At 51.7% G+C, this 24,806-nt stretch overlaps 1 protein-coding gene across 10 annotated transcripts in view; it reads right to left on the bottom strand.

Moving 5' to 3' along the window:
* The window catches only part of RAPGEF1 (Rap guanine nucleotide exchange factor 1), a 163,055-nt gene that overhangs the window by 16,858 nt on the left and 121,391 nt on the right, over positions 1-24,806 (bottom strand). For 5 of the 10 annotated variants that reach the window (XM_055270651.2, XM_055270652.2, XM_063635726.1 and 2 more), the window contains 3 exons: positions 7,470-7,558; positions 3,597-3,708; positions 1,690-1,765 (listed from right to left, as the gene is read on the bottom strand). In XM_055270651.2, coding sequence (XP_055126626.1) covers positions 1,690-1,765; positions 3,597-3,708; positions 7,470-7,558 — 277 coding nt within the window. Of the gene's footprint in view, positions 1-1,689; positions 1,766-3,596; positions 3,709-7,469; positions 7,559-9,367; positions 9,461-10,346; positions 10,605-24,502; positions 24,662-24,806 lie in introns of all 10 variants that reach the window. The other 5 variants (XM_055270646.2, XM_055270649.2, XM_055270648.2 and 2 more) reach the window with 3 other exon arrangements.

The following is a 24,806-nucleotide window of genomic DNA, read 5'->3' as shown; positions in this document are numbered from 1 at the left end:
CCTCCCAGTGGAGCCATGGCTTCTGCCTCAGTCATACTTCCTAGGTACAACTTTGGTTCTGGGGAGCCTCCAACCCTTCTGCTAATAAAATCAGGCAAAGCTCCCACCAGCACAGAGCCTCCTCTCAGCAGGTCCAGCCAGCAAAAGCCAGAAGCCTCTTGGCTGTCCTGTCTCGGGGACCCCTCCAGCCTTGCCACAGCTGGCTGTACCCGACAGGACAGTGGAGTTCACCCTTTGGAGCCCAGGTCTGAAGCCAGCTCCCATTTCAGCCCCTCGATGTGGACAAAAAGGAAATGAAAGTTGCTCCTATGCCCGGCTGAGGATGGAGCTCCCCTGTGTCAGGCAGGGAGGGGGATTCACTGCAGAGAAGCCAAGCAAGGGCTGCACTCAGCACTCAGGATGCTGCTGATCACGCCTCCAGCACCGCTGACATGCGGGGCAGGTTTCACACTCCCTCACATAATCCACACAACAACAGGCACTGTTCACCCCTTCAACAAGTGGAGTCGGTTCAGGCCGAGAAGCCCAGGGACTGCCCAGGGGCCCTCCGAGCCTGTCATGGCACAGCTGGGGCTAGAATGCAGCATCGCCAGGTCTGGGCCCTGCCCTGGTCAGAACAAAGGGTGAGGGAACAGTGAAGGGGAGGGCAGAACAGTGGCTGTGGTGAGTTTGTGGGAGCCATCTTTTCTTTTCCTCTAATTTTCTGCAATGTAAATATTTTTTAGTACTACTTCCACAATTCAGAAATTCTCCGAGTCATTGTGGGTCACATGTTTTGGGAAATGTGCTGAGGAAACACAGGGACAGAGTCCTTTACAGAAATGAAACGGGTTGGGCTAGGATTTCAAGGTGGGGTGTTTCATTCCCTCCACAATTTACTTCACCATTGCTCTGACATCACCTTTTAAATCATTTTTTTAAATGTAAAAAGAGAAGCAGTGTGTGGAGAGACTGGCCGGTCGGGTGGTGCTGGCCCCTTGAGGGCACGCAGTGAAGGGTGCTGCGGCCGTGCCCCATCAGGTCACTGGCACCTCCTTTCCAGAACATGACTGGGAATGACAGCTCTTTTGCTAGCAGAGTCCACCCAACAGGACGTTTTAGGGATTAGGGGGTGGTCCCTGCTTTTCCAGCCCTCTCAATCAGCACACTGAATGCGTGGTGGGGTGGGGCAGCTGTGTGCTGTGAAACTGAGGCCACTGCTACAGAACTGAAGGTTCCTGGACAGAACAAACTTTCAAGAATTTCCTTGTGGAGTATGTGAGTGAAGTCCGGTCTAATGGTCTGGAACAATAGAGTGACTCAGCAGTCAGGAAAGGAATCAAAAGGTACCTGCACGTTATCTTAAGTTGAGTACTACTGGGTGACATGCCATCACTCAAGGCGCTGTCTGTGGCGTGCTTACTATGCGCTAAGCCCCTCAAGGACTCTGGAGCCCCTGGGGTCACTACCTTGTACCAGTAGAGGACAGATGCCACGCACGCCTGGAGTTGAACATGATCTACTTGTCCCCCAAGGTGGGCTCTCCCTGCTCTGACTCAGGCGCACCAGGACTGCTGATCAGACCTGCTCAGGGCTGGCTGCCAGGAGGGGACAGGATAGTGGTGGGAGGCCGAGTGGCACCCGGGGCAGGACCAGCCCCAATCTGGTGAGCTCGCTGACACAAAGGCCGCTGTGGTGAGGGCACCCTACCTTTCCTGTCAGTCTCAGTGGCATGGACCAATAAGATGTCCCCAGATCCTCCGCGGACGTCCGGCCCGTCGTCGCCCTGTAATGAACGCAGCCAAGGAAGGTATGAGGCAGAGCGCGCCCTTCAGAGAATCAGTCAGGAAGAAACAGGCAGGACTGAGATGACAAAGACAACACACTGCAGGGACTCCAAGTCCCCTCTCCTTCTGTGCTCCTCGGCCCGGGAGCAGTGTGGCTGCAATGCCAGGGGCACCCTCCAGACTCACCTTGTGCTTGCTGACAGGCACAAACTGGACTGTGTCTGGGAGCTGGATGGCCTGGGAGCTGCCCTGGCACCAAGGCACCAGGAAATGTCACTGTTGTGAGCACACAACCTGGGCCAGGGGACACAGCACCTTCCATCCTTCCCTGCTCACCAAACCAGAAGTCAGAGGTGAGGTAGGACCCCCTGGGGGCAAGACAGTCCCCAGCCTTGCCCAAGATGCCTGTGGAGGCAGCAGGGCTATTTCTAAGCATCTTCATGTTCCCCAAAACTGCAGCAAGCTGCCCTAAATCTAAATTCGTCTCCCCAGGTGGAAGTAGAAGTTACTTGCATTGGCACAGGTTCTTCCATGGGGCCCTTCCTTAGAGGACAGCAAAGCATTACAGACAGAGATATTCAACGACTTCTGACGCAGCACACCTGCCATCAACCCACCTACCCGTTAAGAAGCAAGTCTTGCTTCCACGTGGGCAAACAGAGGCCACCCAGCGTACAGCCAAAAAGAGCTGTGACTAGGGCCAGGAACGGAGGTCCAGGACAAACCCCCAGGCCTGTTTCTGCCCCTGGCCCTCTATGCTCCTTGCTCTGTAACGCTGGACGGACGGAACCAGCCCTCTCAGCTGCGGTACACACTCCGGGACTCGCCCACCTTTTTATTTTTAGGCTTTGGTATTTTACCTTCTGACTCCAGAGGCCTGAGATTGTCTTGGGTTTACCTCTAGGAGTAGGAACTATGCCTCTGGCCTGATTTTAAGGAAGAAATATATGGCAAGGACCTCTCTGCAGAGGAGCCCAGCTGTGTGAGCACCCCCACCAGCCCTGCCTGCGTGTGACAGCCCAAGGCGCAGACACATTCCTGGGCTGCTCCCTGCCATGGCCAGAGCCAGCACATCTTTGCCTAGGAGTGTGCAAAGGGCAGTATCTGCCCTTTTGTCCATGTGTCATCAAATCGAAGCCCCAAAACAGTTGCCTCCTGGTGCGGGCCAAGGCTGCTTTATGAAGCTGTTCCTTTGCACTTCTAGCACCGCTCGGCAGGAGGGAGAGGCAGGGCACTCTCTGTCCTGCTTCCTCTCTACTGTCACAGGTTTGGGCCCTGTTTTCACCAACGAGGTTCCACAGGCAAGGCACAGGACCAGGGAATCCACAGTGTCCAGGCCTGAATTTTCTTTTTTTTTTTTTTTTTTTAGAGATGGGTCTTGCTATGTTGCCCAGGCTGGTCTTGAACTCCTGGACTCAAGCCATCCCTCTGCCTCTGTCTCCCAGGCTGAAGCTACAGTGGGGCTATTTTTTCAACAACAGAAAAAGTTTCCCGTTAGTGAGGGCCGACCACACGCAGGCTCTGTCTGCAGAGCATTTACATGGGTTCCATCTCCACACCCTCAGGAGTTCTGGCATCTTTAGCTAGAGAGACTGCAGAACTCGACCTGTGTAAGATCACTTTCTATAAGCACCAGAAGGAGAGGGCATACTTCCCCCGGAGTCTACCCCTCCAGAGCCCACAGCCCAGAGGCTCAGCAGGGGCATTGAAAGACTTGGTCTCTAAGCCTCCTAGGGTTGTTCCGCTTATGACAAGATCACATTCTCCTCCGCCCCACCTGCTCTCCTCTGTGGGGCCAGGCTGCAAAGCCCCAGCTCGGGAAGCCCTCACCTCCTGCTTGAGCGTCAGCCTGGACATAATTTCGTTGTGGTCGATGAGGGACAGCTCGTCCACTTCCTCCTCCGACTGAGCCGACTCCAGAGCATCTGGTGACTTTGGGGCCCTGCGGGGAGAAGTGGTTTGTGTTGCAAGTGTCAAACCGGCTCAGCTCCCGATGCCTGGAGGCCAAGGCAGTGCCGGTGTGCACGGCTCGAAACCGCTCCCGGAACATGCCTGCCCTGATGGCAGCTACGTCACTATGGACTGGATCCTTGGCTCTGCTACTGACTGGCTGTGTGGCCACAGGACAGTCGCTCCTGCCTCCAGATGTCCCATCTGTACACGGAAGTGATTCCGCTGGGAAAATAAAAAGGTTCCATTAAGCTGTTTGAGTGATGGTCTCAGCCACTCTCTACCAAGGCCCACCGCACAGTCAGCATTTAGGGAAAGGAGGAGCAAAGGGGCAAGCAGAATGGGAGAGAAAGCCGCATTGCTCTTGAGGCTGCTCCCCAAGTCTTCTCCAAGGACCAACTTGCCACGGGACCCTTTGCTTGGCACTAAGAAAGAGCTGTGAACCAAGCAGACACAGCCTCTTGTCCCTAAGGGTTCAGTCGAGCAGGAGACAGAATTATTTATTTATTTATTTATTTATTTTTGAGATGGAGTCTCGCTCTGTCGCCCAGGCTGGAGTGCAGTCACGCAATCTTGGCTCATTACAACCTCCACTTCCTGGGTTCAAGGGATTCTCCTGCCTCAGCCTCCTACAGTAGCTGGGATTACAGGCACATGCCACTATGTCCTGCTAATTTTTGTATTTTTAGTAGACAGGGTTTCACCATGTTGGTCAGGCTGGTCTCGAACTCCTGACCTCGTGATCTGCCCACTTTGGCCTCCCAAAGTGCTGGGATTATAGGTGTGAGCCATCATGCCCAGCCATTTATTTGTTTTTTTTTGAGACAGGGTCTCCCTCTGTAGCCCAGGCTGGAGTGCAGTGGTGTGATCTTGGCTCACTGCAGCCCTGACCTCCTGGGCTCAAGCCATCCTCCCACCTTAGTCTCCCAAGTAGCGAGGACTACAGGCACAAGCCACCATGCCTGGATAATTTTGTTCATTGTAGGGATGAGGCCTCACTATGTTGCTCAGGCTGGTCTTGATCTCCTGACTCATGTGATTCTCCTGCTTTGGCCTCTCAAAGTGTTAAGATTATAGGCATGAGCCACCGCACCCAGTTTGGTTTTTTTTTTTTTTTTTGAGACAGAATTTTAAAACAAGTGGTCATGGTAGCACAGAGAAAGGGGAAGCCCAGAAGGGTACCATGAGCACAACCAGGGGGTCTGGCCTCGTCTAAAGGTCGGGAGGCTTCTGGAATGGGATGGGTGAGCCGAGGCTTGCAGCACTGAGCCTAAGTTGCCGGCTGAAGGATGGGAGAGAACATTTCCCACAAAGGGGAAGGTGGGACAGCCGGGGGTGTCCAAGATGAGTCTCCCAGCTTAGGGTGTTCTGGGGAGAGTGGAAGCTGGGCCTGCAGATATGCCTGGCTTTCCCCTGGCATTTTCCTCCACGTTCCTCTGTTTTATTCTGGCCCGTCTTGTGGTCATAGGTCACATTTTAACCCCAGGTATCTGAGATGTAAAAATATGTGACTTTAGGCCGGACGTGGTGGCTCACGCCTGTAATTCCAGCACTTTGGGAGGCCAAGGTGGGTGATTCACTTGAAGTCAGGAGTTCGAGACCAGCCTGGACAACATGGTGAAACCCTGTCTCTACTAAAAATACAAAAACTAGCTGGGCGTGGTGGTGCTCGCCTGTAACCCAGCTACCTGGAGGCTGAGGCAGGAGAATCACTTGAATCCAGGAGGTGGAGGTTGCAGTGAGCCGAGATCGCAACACTGCACTCCAGCCTAGGTGACGGAGTGAGACTCCGTCTCAAGGAAAAAAAAAAAAATGTGCCTTCGGTAAAAGAATATGGATGGGTCAGTGTGGGCCTTGCCCAGTCTCGAGAAGATCCCTGCTCCACGTCTTGTCAATTTCAGCCTGTGGTTTGGCCTTGATAGAGGGACAACATCCCATAATTATTTCTGAGCAGTCAAAGTGTTCATCCTTCTCTTTCACGAGAACCATCTGGAACTCTGAAGACAATACTTTGGGGTCCAGTGAAGCTGGTGGCACACCCAGGAGCTGCATTTGCTTGGCCCACACACTCTGCCCCAGGTATTAACCTAGAAACTACACCATTCTTGGCTTCACACCTGGGGAAACCTCAGTCTGGGCAGACAAGTCAGAGAGACAAGTCAGAGAGCACAAGAGTGGCCAGGAGGCGGGCTGGGCAGGTGGCCCTCTTCAACGGGTCCCTATGCAATGCTTTCTAATTTTTTTTCTTTCTTTTGCTGTTTTTATTAACTGCCTCTTCAACCATTCATGCTGAGCCCTGATAATGACAAGTAGGCACTCCCTTGCTCTAAGGTCACCAAAGACCCCAGAGGTGGCTAAAGCTTGACCTAAGGAGGGACGAAAAGCTTGAACACGTGGAACATTTCACAGAGAAGGGGAAGTCAATGTGAAGTTGCAGGTGGGAGTGCCCATTTGCAGATCCTACACATCATATTTCACAGGTGCATACTGGGGAAATTTACTACATATTTCTACACTTGGTCAGGTTTGGTTTGTGCTAATATTGAAAAATGTGGCCGGGCATGGTGGCTCACGCCTGTAATCCCAGCACTTTGGGAGGCTGGGGCAGGCAGATCATGAGGTCAGGAGATCGAGACCATCCTGGCTAACATGGTGAAACCCCGTCTCTACTAAAAATACAAAATAAATAAATAAATAAATAAATAAATAAATAAATAAATTAGCCGGGCATGGTGGCACATGCCTGTAGTCCCAGCTACTCAGGAGGCTGATGCAGGAGAATTGCTTGAGCCCAGGAGGCGGAAGTTGAAGTGAGCCGAGATCACGCCACTGCACTCTAGCCTGGGTGACAGAGCGAGACTCCGTCTCAAAAAAAAAAAAAAAAAGTTATAAGACATTAAAGAGCTGTAACGACTAAATGCAATGAACAGCTCCTGATCTTGGCTGCAAAAAATTAAGATATACAAGACATTTTTGTTAGCAACACCACATGCACACATATGTCTAGAAATGCCCCTGATAACAAGTTTGTAGGTGGAGGGGGTGTCTTTTACACTCCCTATCAACTTGAAAGAGGCCAAGACCAAGGAAGGTTGGCCTGGGATTTGAAAAAGAAAAGACAAGGCTATCGTGGGTAATTTGTAAGGCAGATAATATAGGTGCAAACAATCAAGAAGTAATGGCAAACTACATGTGAAGGCCTTTGCAGGGTGGGGTTATTAGTGATTTTTCTTGCTTTCTTGCAGTTTTCTATGCTTTTCAACAGTTTCCTTCCTGAGCTTGTATTATTTGAGAATCAGAAAAAAAGGAAGAGGGCCAGGTACAGTGGCTCATGCCTGTAGTAAGCCCAGCACTTTGGGAGGCTGATGTGGGAGGATCGCTTGAAGCCAGGAGTTGGTGACCATCCCAGGCAACATAGCAAGACCTCATCTCTACAAAAAACTAAAACAATCAGCTGGGCGTGGTCCTGCATGGCTGTAGTCCCACCTATCTGGGAGGCTGAGGTAGGAGGATCGCTTGAGCCCGTGAGTTCAAGGTTATAGTGAGCTGCGATTGTGCCACTGCACTCCAGTCTGGGTGACAGATCAATACCCTGTCTCTAAAAAACAAAAAAAGGAAATAAGGAAAGGAGGAAGAGTTTCAACTTGAAATACCCTCAGGCCTAGGGGCCAGCTGGGAGGGGCTGCTCAGGCAGGCCTCATGAGTGGGCACACTGCTCTCGGCGGACCCAGCTCCTCTGGGTCCACTTCCTACCTCTCACTGCCGTCTCTGCTGTCCTTCCCAGGGACGCCGCTGACTGCTGAGGGATCTCTGGGATGTCCGTCTTTCCCAGCCGGTGGTTCCTGGAAAGAGGAGTGGGTGCTGAGTTCTGGACAGGGGCCCTCTGCGGGGCTGCTCTGTCTTCCCAGCATTCCTGCCTGCAAGTGGCTGTGGAGTGCAAGTTCCTATGGAGCAATCTGAGATGTGAAGAAATTAACGATGAATGCCGTCAATCACAGGAAACACAAGCCCTCGAGACTAGCATGTGGCCTTTGGAGAAAGTGAAAGGTGCCACTATTTGTAACATCTGTAAGCTGCCAACCTAGGGAAAGCCACCTCAACCACCTCCTCAAAGAAGACTGTCATAGCCACTTTCCCCGAGCACAGCCAGGCACTGGGCTCTAGGCTCTGCCCGCTTCTCCTCATTTGACTTTGTCAGTGAGCTAACACCATCGTCCCCACTCCATGCACAGAAACAGAGGCCAGAAGTCAAGGACCCTGCTCAAGACCACATAGCTCATAAACAGCAGAGCTTGGATTTGAACCCAGGGCTATCTACCTGCAAAGCCTGTGCCCTTAACCACTAGGCCCTGCTGTCGTGAACCAAACTCTGCTGATTTAAAAAGTCCTCAGGGCTGCAGTGCTCAACCGGGTTCAGTCCCCAAAGGGCCAGCTCTCAGGCCCTGGGGTGCCAGTCCCCTCTTCCTCCGGCAGACTCACTTCCTCCTGGGTCCCTGGGCTGGCCCTACTCAGTGACAACATCGCCCCCCAACATCCCTGGTCTGCTGCCGAGCCTCAAGGAGAACTGGGGCAGGACAAATACAGAAAGAGTGCTTCAAGGCAAGGAGCCAGTGAGCCCTGGAAGCGTCACGGTGGAGGGAGAGAGCCGTGCGAAGCTGGCCTCTCCCTGCACATGGACTTCACCATGGGGAGGCTGAGCTGGGGGGTGCCAGATGCACATGTCAGCAGAGGAGACAGCCCCCCACGGACAGGGTCAAATCCCACTGGAGTGAACACTCTTCAATGTTCTACAACCTGCTAATGTGTGAAACAGGGCTGGCTCTGGGTGGGCCTCTGAACCCCTGTGGGGACCCTGCTGAGAGAACCACCTGAACGGGTGTGACCAAGCTCTTCATGGGTGGGGCCCCGCCCTGGGGTGGATCACTGGGAGTCTTCCAGCCCTCATGGGCTTCCCTTCAAGGAACTTGTCCCACCTGGGCTCATGGGGAGAGCAATTTCTGAAGCTTTTGAACTTGCTCATGTTTGGCTGAAGCAAAATGTGGAAAGTGGATTGCTCAATAGAACTGCTGTACCGCGACGGTCGGGAGCTGGGGCAGCAGCGTCACGAGGGTGCTGACGTCGGGTACCTTGTGGCTCCCTCAGGAGGGGGTGTGCATAGTCATGGCAGGGGCTACAGGCCAGACTCACCCGCTTCCTCGGAAGCAGTTAGTGTTGGAGCAATGGGACATGCTGGGGAGGGAGATGAGGTCTGAAAGGCCCTGTGGGGAGAAGAGTCCCTCCCTCTGCATGAGGGACAGAAGATGAAGCCAACACCAGAAGATGAGGGAGGAAGGAACCCCATAGAGAGCACCGGATACAGAGCCGGGGCCCGTGCCATGCTGCTCCCAGAGATTTCTGGAAGACCCATCTGGCCAGGCTCTGAGGAGTGCCACCACACTGAAGCAGGAGCAAAGGGCAGACCTCCACCTGGAAGCCACGTCCTCTCCCAAGGGCTGAGCTGGCTCCCAGCAGCCTGCAGGAGCCCAGTCTGCTGGTGACTACGAGGGGGCTCAGCCCAACAGAAGCAGGTGCGGGGGAAGCGGCCTCGGGAGGGCAGGGCCCAAGCCCCGCCAGGCTAGGCCACATGCAGGAGGCCGCCCGAGGTTACTTACTCCTCGAGAGGGAGCCAGCTCCTCGCTGCTCTGGCCAGAGGAATACAGATTGACATATTCACCCTCACCAGCTTCCTCACTGGCGTTTTCACTCTGGGGGAGACAGGACGAGAGGAAAGATACATGGGCCAGGCCCTCCAGCCAGCCCTCACAGCTGGCCAGGGGACACCACGGCCTGCACTCTGGTCTCCCCAGGTGCAGAGAGCAAAGCTGCTTTTGCCACCTCTTGCCGCTGCGCTAGAGGGGACCCAAGTCTCCTGCTGCTGCTTCTCCAATGGTGTGTCCGGGGCTAAATCATCCTGGAGAGACGGCCCCACTGTAGTGGAGACGGCAGGGATCCCCAGTGTGGTGGGAAACGATTATGGAGGGAGAGAAGCAACACATCAAGACAATCCCACATATTGGGGAGTGGGGTCCGCTGCCTGCACTTCCTCTGCCCCATGTACTTGTCTGCTTCAATCTGCAAGGCAGCATTTCTCTGAGTTGGACGAAGCGCTACAGGTACTTTAACAGGCTAGAAACCAGGCTTCTGTCATCGGCACCACATGCAACTGAACAGATACTTGTCCCGAATCTGTCATCTCCACACTTGCAAACGGGTTTTTACCTTTCCCTAAAAACAGACAACTAAATGGAAAGCTAGTAGCATTTTGTATCTTATGCGTCTGATAACTTCCTCTCTAAATGGCCTCTAATCCATTTGTGGAAAATCAGATTCCTAGTTTGATAGAACTTTGTATAGAAGAGTCAGTTCTGTTCTGGAAACAGATGGGCTCCCATTGCACCTTGTGACCCTCAGTAGCTGTCAGCTCAGCCATGCTGCCAGCGGGTGCGCGCTGGCAGCCCCCAACCGCTAGTAAAGGGGAGGCAGTGTCTTTTAGGAACAGTGAAACCACTTTTTAAAAAACGTGCAGACCCATGTGCAGGGGTGTGTGTGTGTGTGTGTGTGTGTGCGTGTGCGTGTGCGCTGAGTTCTCACCGAGTCAGTGAAAGAGGTTTCGGAAGGAAGGCAGACAGCATTCCCATGAAAGCTGCTCTCCTGAGAAGCCGAGAGAGGCCCGTCCACGGTGCTGGGAGGTGGACCGGCCATGGTTGGCACGGCTAAGTCAGAGCTCTGAGACTGGTGGGCAGGTGGGAAATGTGGAGAGGAAGAGGAGGTAGGCGGAAGGAAAGGCGGAACGGAAGCTTGGTGGTGAGGCACGAAATCCTGGGAGTAGGACCTAAACACAGACTTATACTACAGAATCCAGGTGGAGAACAAACAAAAACGAGAATACAGGAAGAAAACAGAAAAGAGAAAAAGTAATTAGATTGGCAGTAGCTGAGCAGTGACAGGCCGTTCACAGTAACTCTAACAGGGGCCACCAATCATGCCAAGCAACCCCCAGTCCTCAGGCCACTGTGATACCCACACCCAGCACCTCCTTCCTTGAGAAGGGCCCTGAGACTGGAGAGTGAACAGCGCTGCCCTCAGGGCTGTCTAAACAGCATGACACAGAGAACGGCTCGAGTGGCCACATGCTCGGCTGGGACAGAAAATAAATCCTTCGTGGCCTGTTGCTGTCTTGCCTGCTCAGGAACCTCATGACCAAACTCAGTGTCACTGTAATTACTCATTTTGAATTTCTGGATGAATCTCTCAGGTTTTATTCCTTAAGAGTCAAACACTGCAACTTTTAAACATTGAAATCCACCTTGAATGCTTTTGGAAAGGAGCGGCACAAACCTTAAGCGTGGCTGGCAAGCTGCGCTATGGAAATGCTAACAATGTCTGAGTCCATTTCTCTTCCTACCCCATTTTTTTTTTCTTTTTCTTTTTTTTTAACAAATGAAGTAGGCTGGGCATGGTGGCTCACACCTGTAGTCTCAGCACTTTGGGAGGCCGAGGCAGGTGGATTGCTTGAGCCCAGGAGTTTGAGGCCAGCCTGGGCGACATGGCAAAACCCCATCTCTACAAAAAAATACAAAAATGAGCTGGGGGTGGTGGTGAGTGCCTGCAGTTCTAGCTGCTCTGGAGGCTGAGATGGGAGGATCACTTGAGCCTAGGAGGCAGAGGTTGCAGTGAGGCAAGATCGAGTCACTGTACTCCAGGCTGGGTGACAAAGCAAGGCCCTGTCTCAAATAAAAACAAATGTGATCTTACAACAGCTTTGATGCCACCTTGTAGCCACAAGGCTATACGCCCACAGATGCTCATCAGAGAGGAAAGACACTGTGCTGAGAAGTGACAGCAAATCCCATGGCTTGGGGCTCTGCTGCTGAAGGAGGGACAAAGGTGTTCCAGGACCACTGGTCAGCAGCCACCACGTGGGGAGAACCTAATGATGTGATGTCATCGTGTCCTACAAAGGCCTGCCACCATGCTGCTACCATCACGGGGAGCTGGGAGAGCGCTGTGGGGGTGGCCATGTCCAAAGTCCTTGCAGATATGGGTGAATGAATGAGTCACAAAATTAAACAAAACAAAGACCTTGCCAGGCTCACTGGCCCACTACAGAGGCCGGGACGTGAGGAAAGTCAAGCCCAGTGCAAATGTGCGTGCCACTCGCTCAAACACTCTCTGTCTTTGCAGTGGCTGGGGATTTTCAGAACCCATGGAAAAGGGGAAGAAGAGGAAGAAAAATGAAGTTTTAAACTAACAAGAGGTCAAAGCCACTCATCCTTAAGTAGTTTTTTGTTTTATCTTTTAAGACATCTCACTCTGTCACCCAGGCTCACTGCAGCCTCGACCTCCTGGGCTTAAGCAATCCTCCCACCTCGGGCTCCTGAGTAGCTGGGACCACAGGTGTATGTCACCACACCTGGCTCACTTTTGATTTTTTTGTAGAAACAGGGTCTTTCTATGTTGCCCAGGCTGGTCTTGAACTCCTGAGCTCAAGTGATCTGCCTGCCTCAGTCTCCCAAAGTGCTGGGATTACAGGGAATAGCCACCATGCCTGGCCCTTAAGCAGTTTGGCAAAGCTACTCTTTAACCTGTACAAAGAGCTACTGTAACTCGAGGGACAACGCAACCCTCTCGTTTCCACCTGTGTGTACAGCCGTGGCCCCTTCCTGGCTGCACTGACCAGAGTTTCAAGCTCCTCCCTCATCTCACTCCTGTGATCTCACACCAGATCCATGACATCTGCCCTAAGCACTCACTACCACTTACACATCTGCTTTCCCATCTAACCTACAAACTCAAGGCCAACCCTCGGCCATGGTCAAATAAATCAGTGGAAGTGTCATACATGTGACCAGCACTGAACACTCAGGTACCTGTACAAGTGAAGTTCCCTTCATATCCTTCTTTCAGGAGCTCGGGGGGCAGACGCCTTGCTTGGTACACCCTGGCTTGCCGCCCTCACTTACGCCCTCACAGCAGGCTCCACGTAACACTTCAACGTTTCACAGCAATTACCCAGGATGACGCTGCAGGCCTGGGAGCTCACTCTGGGCCTTCCTGGGATGGCAGTGGGGTGAAGGGCTTGGCTTTCTGGGTTTTCCATCGATCTCTGGAGGATGCCTGCACACAGCAAGGCTCCTTCGCTGGCTGGGAAGGTCCACAGAGAAGACAGCGAGAGGGATGCACTGGCTGAGGGGTGGGACGGCGTGCTCCTGGGGGGCTGCCTTCAAGGAACACTTGCATGACTGTTTCAGGGAGTGGCTCAATCTTCTGCAGCCCCAGTTCTCAGATCCGCCAGATGTTTGTTCCCAACGCCCAGATGCTGCCACAAGATTTGCTAAACAGATCTCCCTCACCTTGCCTTGCTGCCGCCTAGTTTAAGGAGTCATGTTCCACGCCAACTCCTTCTGGAGTCTTGAAACAACCTCATCGGCACCCCCATGTAAAGTCACTTTGTGCTTCCATGTGCCCTGCAATAACTCAGCACCTGATTTACACATACACAAATGGCTTTCGTGTCATCACAAATTGTACCAAGTTGGAGAAGTGTCTTCCTAACCAATCACATGGTGTGTTTAGCCGGTTTTAATTCAACAAGGTGAGGGGCAGACTCCCACAGCGTGGTGCCTCTTCTGGGAGACGGCACAGGGCAGCTGCTGACTGCATGGTCTCCAGTTGCCCCTCGTGGCATCTCTGCTTGTGTACCCAGTACAAGTGACTGAAGTTCTTGAGCCTCAGCTCAAGCTGTTCATCTTTAAAACGGGGATGAAAACAATAGCCCCTCTCCCATAAGGTTTCTGCGGACGTTCCGCGAGACGCAGAGAACTACATGCAAGTCCTCCGCATGGTGCTGGTGTGGATGACCTCTCGGCCAGCGGCAGCCGTCCTCTCCTGCCCTCCAAACAATCCAGGAACTTCCCTAAATAACAGCACTGGGGCATTCAGTAGGGGCCTAATACATATTTGCTGATATGTATTTTAGTAGGCACCTAATACATAGTCTAGGCACTGTATTATTAATTAAGGTGTCTGGAATATTGCCTGACTCACAGCAGTGTCTCAGTTTTGAGTGTGGATGGGTAAGAGACAAACTTCACCCACTGCATGGGTTCAGGTCCAGACACTGGGGAGGGAGGCTCAGGGAAACGACCAGGGGTGTGGGCTGCCAAGGAGGGGGCAGCTACCAAGGAGAAAGCAAGGAGAGTCAGCCTCTCTTGGACAAAGGGGCCTGGCCTGCTCTGCCCCTCCCTATGCAGCTGTGAGCTCACATTCTGGTATTCAAGCTATGCAGTCGTGCTGGGACAAGAGCCAAACTGGAAAGGTACCTTCACGGGGCAGGGAGACACAGGGAAAACCTTCTGATCACCATGAAGCCCTTGCTGTGCTCCCTGGGCTCTGCAGATGCCAGGAGCTGCATCAGGGCTCATGGTCACACAATTTACAACAGGCCCCCATCTCTACCGATTCCTCAGAGCAATACTTCCAGCCCCTTATGATCACACTTACCCACAGGGGCAGGGAGAAAGGCAGGGCGGGCCATTCCACAGAAACGCCGCCTCATCACAGCCTGGAGTTTATTTTAGGATCTGGCTCGTGCCCGGCTTTGCTTCTGACGAGCTGCTGCTCTCTGCAGCAGGAACTTTTATTTATAGCCAGAATAAGACTGTTTGGGCTGAGGATTTTAGAATGGGAAGGGCTGCCTGTCTGAGACTTGCAAACTTCTGCAGAAGATCTAGGGGTGCCAGTTAGGAGAGGGGGTGCCTGGCCCCCAATGTCAGCCCTGGTCACATAGCCAGTCGAAACACAGCAGGGACTGCCTCACGAGGACGAGAACAACTACTCCTACCGCATGCTTCCTGCTAGGCAGATGAAGCGTTGCATGGATCATCTCAATTAACCTACACATAGTGCCTTACTGTTCTTATTACTGATGAAAATACTGAGGCTGGGAGGGGAGACCACGTGCCTAATAACACAGCTGGCAAGAGGTGGCGTGTGGATGGCTGATATCACAATCAGTTCGTGTTTTCTGAAATACTGAGGTGTATCCTGGGCGAGACAGGCCCTAACCATGCAATCCCACAGCTCTGCAGGGTACAGCCTCATCAACTCTGCAGAGAGTTCCTTAGCTGAGTGCTTTGTGACACCAGGCATGCAAAGCCCAGTGAGCTGAGACTTGATCCATAAGCCAGGATGCAGAGAGGGGTGCACTGGCCAAAGTGCAGCAGGACAGGCAGGGAAAAGGTGGAATCAGCAACCAGCTCCTTTGGAAACACACCCCTGAAAGCCACTGGGTCCTGGAGTCGAAACGATGCTGGAGGCTGATGACCTCATATGCGAGCGTGTGGCCAATTCATTAAAAGGCAAAGCTGCCTGAAGCTGGCCAGGAACCAGTTTTTTTTCTCACAAGTAAAATACTTAGAAAAGGGACCAGTTTTTGGTGACACCTTCTCTCTATTATAGTCCTGGCATAGAAAAAGGACTAGGGATGGGCTCTGTGTTGCCTTGGCAAGAAAGCAGGAAATATCTTTTTCTTCCTTTCTTTTTTTGAGACAGGGTCTCGCTCTGTCACCCAGGTTGGAGTGCAGTGATGCGGTCATGGCTCACTGTAGCCTCAACCTCCTGGGCTCAACTGATTCTCCTGCCTCAGCCTCTCAAATACGGGGGAATATAGGCATGTGTCACCAGGTACAACTAATTTTTTGGATTTTGTAGAGATAGGGTCTTGCTGTGTTGCTCAGGCTGGTCTTGAACTCCTGGGCTCAAGTGATCCTCCCACCTTAGCCTTCCAAAGTGCTGCGATTATAGGCGTGAGCCATCATGCTCAGCAGGAAAGCAGATCTTTAAAGGAACAATTCTGAGTCCTCAATGTAACAGCCACTCCACTTAATTCCTCTGCTGATCAGGAAGACCGCGTGCCAGAGGAGGCTGTCTGCTCATCAGCGGCTGAGGGTTAGGGACACAGGCCGAGGGACCTTGATCAGAATGGTTGCCCCACAGTGACTTGAGCTCCAAGCCCTGGAGAATTGTCAGCTCTACCAGTTACAGGGAAATGTGGTCATGTAAATGAATGGATTCACTGGCATGGTGAAGTGTTTGGGAAGAGAAGTTGCCAGAAATTGGTCATTACTGCATAATCTTGGCTCAAGCAAGGCTTATGACTTCAGAGTTTTTGGATTCTACTTAGCAAAACAGATAAGCTATTGGACAGCTGGTTTTCAGGCTTAAATTTTTATCCCTCATTTGTGAGAAAACACATTCAGGGGAAGCTGCTTTTCCAGTGTGGTCTGGGCTTCCTTCCTCAGCGGAGAATCAATGGGAGCCACAGCTCAGCACTGGCGCTGGGCTCAGAGCACCTATGTCCTTCAACGAGGGGACTGTGAGCCTCAAAGTGTGGGCCCTAATTTATCTATTCTGGAAGCAAATTGAGCTTTTAACTGCTGACGACACCCACATGATTGCCTGGGGAGAAAAGCTTATCTGATTTGATTCTTATAGAGATGGGGTATGACCACTCCCAGGACACCCTCCTGCCCCAGGAAAGGTGCTTGGTAACACTCCTTGTTACTCCATTTGGCAAACTATTAGGGAGACCTCTGGCTTTGTCTTCTCTTTCCTTACAGTCCCAATTCACTACTGGTTTACACAGTAGGGTCTACCTTAGGCCCAGGGGCAACTCCTCTTCTTTGATGCCCTTCTGTTAATTTATAACAATAACTATACCTTACATAATGTCAAAAGATGAGTTCCAAAGCCAAGTGGTAGGTTCTGAGGCCAATGCCACATGCACCTGAACTGAGATCTGCCACAGACCGTTTTGTCTTTGATCCTGGTAAGAAGGCAGTCCTGTAGGTCACACTGTGTGAATGACAAGATGGCATTCTTCTCACCAAAGAAAGGCAACATTAGCATTATGTTGGGTCCAAAAAATATCTTCTCCCTTTTCAAATAAACTTCTTAGTGGAGCTTTTTAAAAACCACTTGAATATCCTATGAAAAAAGGATGTAAACGAACAAAAATGTGTTGCTTGGGAGAAGATGGGTGAATGTAAAAGTTCCTTATTAAGTTCCTTCTCATGTGACATATTTTTGCGACTGGAATCACAATATCTCCCTTGAAAATACTACGTTTTGGCCAATGGCTTCATGGCAAATTACACTCTTGCAAAACCTCCAATACATTCTAGGATGCTCTGTAATTCACTAAGTGTTGATCTGAATAGCATCAACCCTTTATAGAAAGATTTAGTACAGATTGAAAAATGATTCAAATTCAGTTCTAGAAGTCTGACAACTATTTTTACTCAGTTTGCATTTCAACAGCCTGACAGGGGCTCTAATTTATATTTATTCTTAGAACTCTATTTAGAGCCTGTAGCTACACTTTGTAACATGTCAGAACATGAAGGACAAATACACACCTCTCGACGTCCAGCCTACGCGCTTTTCTTTTGACCCAGCCTTACGAGATCTCAAGATTTATTTGGCAATTAAGCAGTTAAAAAATGTTAACCTAACACTGTATTTTTCATGATGAGGATCTGGATTCCAACCCTGGTTCTAGCTTAACTTGGAACAAATGGTTCAGCTTCTCTCTCCTGGCTTCTCCATCTCTAGAACTGCAGTGAACCATTTGATCACAGAGTAGGAAGGAAGGCCCTCGATAGGGAAACGGTAGCCTGACGTGGAAGTAAAGGCAAGAGGCACTGGACGTGGAACTGGCCCTCAGGGTGCGTGTCAGTGCACGACCTTTACAAGGAATGGGGATCCTTTTGGTACCGGCCTTCCAAGAAGGTTTGTGTCTATTTCCTATAGCTTTATCTTAAAACTTCTCCTCTGTGATTTTCCCCACCACCCTGACTGAACTCCCACATGACAGTTTGCCTGTCATGGATGGAGTCAGAAGTACAACCACGGCCAGGTGCTACAGTGACACTACTGTGCCTGAAGCTGGTCAAGGGGCACCGATCAGCCAAAATGCCAGGCTGTAAACAATAAAGATTCTCAAAGTCTAGAACCAGGGGGCGGAAACGGCTGCATCAGAGTGGTTGCTTTTGAAAGCCCCCAATGCGAGGCACTCTCAGCTCTGTTCCTGCTGATAGGGCTGTGACCAGTCCTGCTCTCGAGATGGGCACACTCCCTACTGCCCACAGTAAAGCAAGGCAGGCTCACTCCTGGGCTCAGGAGGTAACGCCGTCTCCTCCAGAGCTGGGCCTTTCTCTATAGGTGGCTCTCTACAGGTGGTTCTACATTATCCCCTGAGGGTCGCAGTGACCTGGAAGGGGCTCTGGTCTGCATGTACCTCCTTCCACAAGACCGGGTCAAGCTGAGTAGGATCTAATCCAGCCTTCACACTTCAGAGCAGCACTGGGTCTTTTAGGAAGAGTGGAAAAGCACAGGGGGAACGCACTGCAGGAGCCAAACTGTGTTTCAAGGGCTCTGCAGACAGGAACTACCTGGGAAACTCTCGAGCCAGACACAGCAGCCAGAGCCTCAGGTCAGTAGGGAAGGAAAATGAGGAAGAAAATGGATTCTCGGCCAGAGCCTGGGACCAATGCATCTGTTACATGGGAGCTAGAGGCTAGGCTGCACCAAAGCTGCCAGTTCATAGCCCATCCCCTCTCCTCAGGGGACATGCAATCCTGAGAAGACGAACCAGAGCATGACATAGGAAAGCAGCAGCCTCCCCCACGTGGCAACAGATCTGATGCTAATAGCTCCCTTTCCATGAAATGCTGGTTGTGCATCACATACTACATGTGTGCTTTTCATCCTTGTAACAACCTTGTGCTCCCATTGCACAGATGAGGAAAGCGGGGCCCAGGGCATTGGGGCAGGGCGGTGTGCTCAGGTTCATACAGCAAGTAAGGAGAAAACACAGTGCGGGCGAAGACAGGGTTGGGCAGGAAGGAGAAACTCGTATGTTGAGAAGGGATGAAGGGAAGGCAGTGGAGGTGTGCAGGGGACAGGCTCATGGTAAGGTGGAGAGAAGCAGTGTGAGGGCTTCTGAAGAGCCAGGGAAGCTGGTCCTGGTTCTGCAGGGATGTGGTGACACTATAGTCTAGCTGCAGGGTTGAGAAGCAGGGAGGGCCTCTGACTGCAGAGGCAGGAAGGCCAGTCAGGAGCTGCAGTGCATCCAGGTGAGATGTGGGGGTGGGGAGGAAGTGAGTGGCCACGGGCTGGAGAGAAGCGGACCCGATCAAGGCTAATGCCCTGTGCAGTATCAGCAAGACATGGTGGGATGGGGAGAAGAGGGGCAGGACGAGAGTGAATGGGCACTGCCTGCCCATCTGCTATGTGCCAGGCACGGGGACTAATTTCTGACCTCAGGGAGCCCAGGGTCTGGTGAGGAGAAGCCTGCGCTCAAACAGCTGGAGATCCGCGGAGACTCAACCTTGGACTTGTAGATTCTGCCTCAAAGGATATGAACTTGTAGACTCTACCCCTAAGGGCACAGACTGGTAGATGTGACCCCTAAGGGTATGGACTGGTAGACGCTAACCCTAAGGGCACAGACTGGTAGACTACACCCCTAAGGGCAGGGACTGGTAGACCACACCCTTAAGGGTATAGACTTGTAGACTATATTGTGCTGCTAAACCCCCAAGAATGGAGGAGAGTCTAGGAGTCAATGGTGTGAAATAACCTGAAGCACCTACGTACTATGTGAGCTATGCCAGCCAAGGAGGAACATGCACCAGTGGGAGGGAGAGGCCTCAAGGGGGCTTCACAACACGGGGACAGCGGCACAGTCCTTTTCCCCAAAGAGGAGCACTCCATGCGGACCGTGCAAAGGGAGGGTCAGACCGGCCTGTGCACCAACACACCCCCCTCCCCGGGAGGGGCTGCCTTGAGAAACCCCTCTCCTACCCCCGGCTACTAGGTTCTGCCCACAGATGCTCCCTGCTCTTTCTCTCTCAATGTGATCTAGCTCTGACCAGGACAAAAAGCCAATGAGACAAGATGGCATCAGGGAGGAACAAGGGACAAAGGTCAGGATGGCAGGAACTTATTTTTTCCAACGGGTGCCGAGAGCCCCACAGACTGTCTTCCACTTCCCTCCCGTGGGCCATTCCGTTTTCCTCTTCCTCTCCTCCCTTCTTCTCTCCTTCTCTCTCTATCTCTCCCCTTTCCTGCTTGGCCTTTAGGCCCGTCAGTGTGCCCATGGTTTCTGTGATGGCTCATCCTTGGGGATGGTTTGTGGCCAGGAGGTTGTGGGTAGGGAAGGAGAGAAAGAGCGAGCAAGTGAGAGGCAGATGCATGGGCAGAGTGAAGGAGCCTGCGACGGGTCCCGAGGAGCTGGGCCTGGCATTTCCCAGTGAGGGGACACCATGGCATGGGGACCGAGCGTCTGCATGAAGCTCAAGCCTTCTGTTGACAGCACATGTGCTGATGCACAGAAACCTGGGCCCATCTCAGAAAACGACTGTTTTGCCCAGAATGGGATGCCAGCTGCTCTGCAGACCCTTTTAAAAAAATTAAAGTCCTCAAGATGATACACACTTAACTCTCTTAGCCTGAAGTTTTTTTTTTTTTTTTTTTTTTTAAACAGATGACAGTTATTACAGGCATTTCAATGTAACTTCTACTCACAACTTGGGTCTGCTAGCAGTTTTAATTATCCAGATTCATTCTGGAAGCCAAGATGGTAAAGAAATATTTCAACAGATTTCTAGCACCCAAATAGATCTCTTAGTGAGAGTAAATACCCATAACTTTCAGTTAGCAAAGAAAGAACGTACAAGAAAGTAGTGTGGGGTACGGAGGAAGGTGTTTTTTCTTTTTTGAGATGGAGTCTCGCTTTGTTGCCCAGCTGGAGTGCAGTGGCTCAATCTCGGCTCTCTGCAAGCTCCACCTCCCGGGCTCATGCCATTCTCCTGCCTCAGCCTCCCGAGTAGCTGGGACTACAGGCGCCCGCCACCACGCCTGGCTAATTTTTTTGTATTTTCAGTACAGCCGGGGTTTCACCGTCTTAGCTGGGACGGTCTCGATTTCCTGACCTCGTGATCTGCCCGCCTTGGCCTCCCAAAGTGCTGGGATTACAGGCGTGAGCCACCGCGCCCAGCCGGAGGAAGGTGTTTTTTCCAATGGCAACCCTGCAGCACTGGCAGGGCACAGGCAGCCCTAATGGTTACTGAGAGATTCTGCATCTCTCAGTCTGAAGCCTGTGCAGGGGATAGTAGGAGGGACCCCCTGGGACCAACTCGTGGGTGGTGCTGGTGAGAGAGAAGCCCAGCAAACAGTCGAGTCCAGGCCCAGCAGAGCCTGTGGGTGGGGAGGACTGGCTTTTCCTGGAGTGGAGGTTCTGGGGAGACGGGAGGGCTGGCTGTCACCATTCCCCTCATGACCTTATTCTAAGTGCTTACATTTGAGATGACCTTCCCGAATGGATGCTGGGCTTCCTGGCCTCCATGCCTCTGGCAGGTCCTTCTGTTTGGAACATCCTGACTTGCTTTCCCTGTCCTTTAGCTCCTAAAAATCCCGACTGTCCTTCAAGTCACAGTTCAAGCTCCACCCCCAGCCCCCACGACCCTGTCCTTGCTCCACCACCCACAAGGTTTCTATGCCTACAACTCTCATGTCATTCCTCACACGTGCCTTAATGTGGTGTGAACTTGTATTTTACATACAAGGTATCTTAAGACTCCCATATATTCCAGGGATAAAAACCATGACGTGACCAGGAGCAGTGGCTCACGCCTGTAATCCCAGCACTTTGGGAGGCCGAGGCAGGCAGATCACCTGAGGTCAGGAGTTTGAGACCAGCCTGGCCAACATGGTGAAACCCCATCTCTACTAAAAATACAAAAAATTAGCTGGGCGTTGTGGCGGGCAGCTGTAATCCCAGCTACTCCGGAGGCTGAGGCAGGAGAATCGCTTGAACCTGGGAGGTGGAGGTTGCAGTGAGCTGAGACCGTGCCACTGAACTCCAGTCTGGGCAACAGAGCAAGACTCCATCTCAAAAACAAAAACAAAAAACCAAAAACCATGACATACTCAGACCCAAAATTAATTAGTATGTGTGCAGATGTTCTTTGGTTCTGCGCAGGCTTCGTGCCTGTCTTCCTCTGCTGCTGACCTGCAGCCCTGCTTTGCTCGGGGCCATCCTCCTCAACTGCATGTCTTTTGCAACCTGGCCCGGAAAAGTTGATGTCCTGAGCTTGTTGAATTAAACCTATCCCTGGTATCAGCGGAGGAGTGAATGAGAATACTTCTCAGTATCCACTTCCATTTAAATTGTTCCACACAGGTTTAGTGCCCTACAAATTCCCTTGGCAAGAGGTTTTCAATGGTTAGAATCTTTTAGTGGAAATAATCGTCCACTGTGCCAAGAACCATGTGAGGTGTCTTCAGATCTGACAACTGCTGTGTTTCCAAGGGGCACTCATTCATAGTTCCATGCTGGACAAATGACACAGGCCCAGGAGCAATGAATGAAGAAATTCAGGAATAAAGGGCCGCACTGATAGTAATCCAAAGCCCTATGTCTGGGACTCATCTTAGAATTTAACCAAAGGGTATATGAAGAATGTTGGCACTGTACTAAATCCCTTCTCTGAGGTTTCGGCATACTGGGTGTTGAATGTCCCAAACCTGGCCATTACTAATGGTTCCTGAGGTATTCTCCTTTTAATGACATAAGGCACCTTATAAGGTCCTTCCCTCAGGCTCCTTGGTGGACTTGTTGCTAAGAATGCAGTGTTTTAGACACAAGATGTCTTAAGGCTCTTGTATGTCCCAGGAATAAAAACTATGACGTACTCATAACCAAACTTAATTAAAATGCCCTCGAATTTAATTTTGTGGCAAACAGTCCAGTTCATTCACAGTCCTCTAACCCTAACTGCTCAAAAGGGATATTGTGGAAACTCTAAGGGGAAAGAAAACAAAAACAAAAATCTAGCTCAGTCAAGAGCTCGGATTGTCTAAAGGCCAAGTTTCGTAAGATTTGTGAAAGGAGCTTGCCAGAGGTACCTCTGAGGAAACCAGGGGCTTGTGTGTGGCCAGAGCAGGGTGAGGGGAGCGCATCTTCCCAGCATGAGTAGGGCTGCTGGGGGCTCTAAGGCGTGAGGCCTCGGTACCCAGTGGGAGAATGCACTCCAAGGTCCTCAGACAGGCAGGACCATCTGGGTCCTGGGCACTGGAAGGCACTGGGCATTGGACTGCCCACCCTGGGCACAGATGGAAACCAGACAAGACCAAACTGGGAACCTGAGTTTGGATAAGTCTTTAAAAGTCACTCGGTCCAAACTCATCATTTACAGAGGGGGAAAAAAGGCCAAACAGGTTAACTCTCATGTGTAAAGTTAGAAGCAGAACAAGACTAGAATCCAGAGCTCTTATTACTAAGACAATGAGAGCAAGAACAGCAATAAGCTTTCTAAGCTTACTACATACCTAGCCATTTCATATAATTTTACTTAATCCTCACAATTACAAAATACGAGGCAAGTAAAATCCAGTCCCAAAGGAGTGATGCTGAAGCATCTTTGGTGGGGGGCCATGGGGGGAGAACTGCACTGCCCAAGGCCAAACTTCTTTCAAGTGGGACTCGAAATCGTTCTAGAGTTCTTTCCCCTGTGCTAAGTTTCATTTTAACAGACGAAAGGGAGAATGGTGGCCATTTTGGTTCCTGGACATGCGCAGATGCCAGTGAGACTCCCCTCTTCAGTGTCAGCCCCTAGGCTTCAGCAGTAAACTGTTTACACAAATGACTGCAGCCCATTCCCTTCCTGGACCCACACCCCGTGCAACATGACTTAGCAGCAACTACCATCAAGAGGCAGAAGCAACTTTCCTGCTCCCTGAATCTGGGCTGGCCTTGTAATTTAACTGAGCAAACGCAATGGCACGGGCATCACACTACTTCTGAGCTTAGGCCCTGAGGGGCCTTGAATGCTTCCATTTGTTTTTTTTGGAAGCCCGCCAGCTGTCATGTGAACAAGCCCAGGCCAGCCTGATGGAGGTGAGAGACTACATGGGTCACAACCAAATCAGCCCCATTGTCCCAGCTTAGGTCCCAGGGATGTCAGTGAGTTCAGCCAAAATTGGCCAAGCCTGGGCCACAGCAGCACACCCATCCTGCTACTCCATGTCCTGAGTAGTGACAAATGGTCACTATTATTTTAAGCCACCAAGTTTTGGGTGGTTTGTTATGCAGCAAAAGCAAACTAATACATCCCTTAGAGTCAAACCATCATGCGCTAGTGAAGCCTGCTCTCCTCGACCTGGCTTTCTACGTGAGGAATAGTACCACCCATCTACTCATCCATCTCATCTATCTTATCTATTTATTTTGAGACAGGGTTTCACCATGTTGCCCAGGCTGGACTTGAACTCTGGAGTTCAGGCGATCCTCCTGTCTCAGCCTCCTGAGGAGTGGGGACTAGAGGTGAGTGACACCACACCTGGCTATATTCCTTTTAATCCTGGAACACAGAGGACTGATCCAAGGTCCAAAGGGAGATTGGGATAAAAAGGCTAAAATGTCTCTGTCAGTTTATGCCAGACTGGTGATGCTCCCAAGATGGCCACTCACATTTTCCATGCTTGCCCCTGCCTCACCTGGATGCCTCATGGTCTTTAAGGCCCCAGAGAACCAACCATTCATAGCCTTCCCACCTATGTGTAGGGACCCGCAGAAGGGCAGGGGCCGCGATGGGCAGCAGAACACATGGCTGAGGCACACGCTACCAAGGAAAGGCCTTGTTCACGCGTTTCCAAGTAAAGAACAGCAGAGAGCAACTCACCGAGGGCACGGGCAAGCTGCCGTGCCGGCTGAGAAAGGAGTTAGAGACGGACACACTGAGGCCCTGAGCGGCACTGCCGTCCTCGGGGGTGAAGGCCACTTTAGTTTGCTGGACACAGTAGGAGACAGAGGAGAAGGAAGAAGCAGCACAGGAGGCCTGCTGGACAGAGGGGAGGAGAGAGAAGGCAGGGAAGGAGGGAGAGAAGCAGAGAACAATCAGGTCCGTGCAGGGAAAGGCCCTGGATGTTGCTCTCCACATCCTCCAACAGACGTTCTGGAGAGGGATGGCTTCTGGGCCCAGTTCA

Source organism: Symphalangus syndactylus, chromosome 3 (assembly GCF_028878055.3).
Source record: "Symphalangus syndactylus isolate Jambi chromosome 3, NHGRI_mSymSyn1-v2.1_pri, whole genome shotgun sequence".
Classification (NCBI taxonomy): Eukaryota; Metazoa; Chordata; class Mammalia; order Primates; family Hylobatidae; genus Symphalangus; species Symphalangus syndactylus.
Note: the sequence above shows the minus strand (reverse complement) of the source record. Positions and strands in the feature narration are given on the sequence as shown.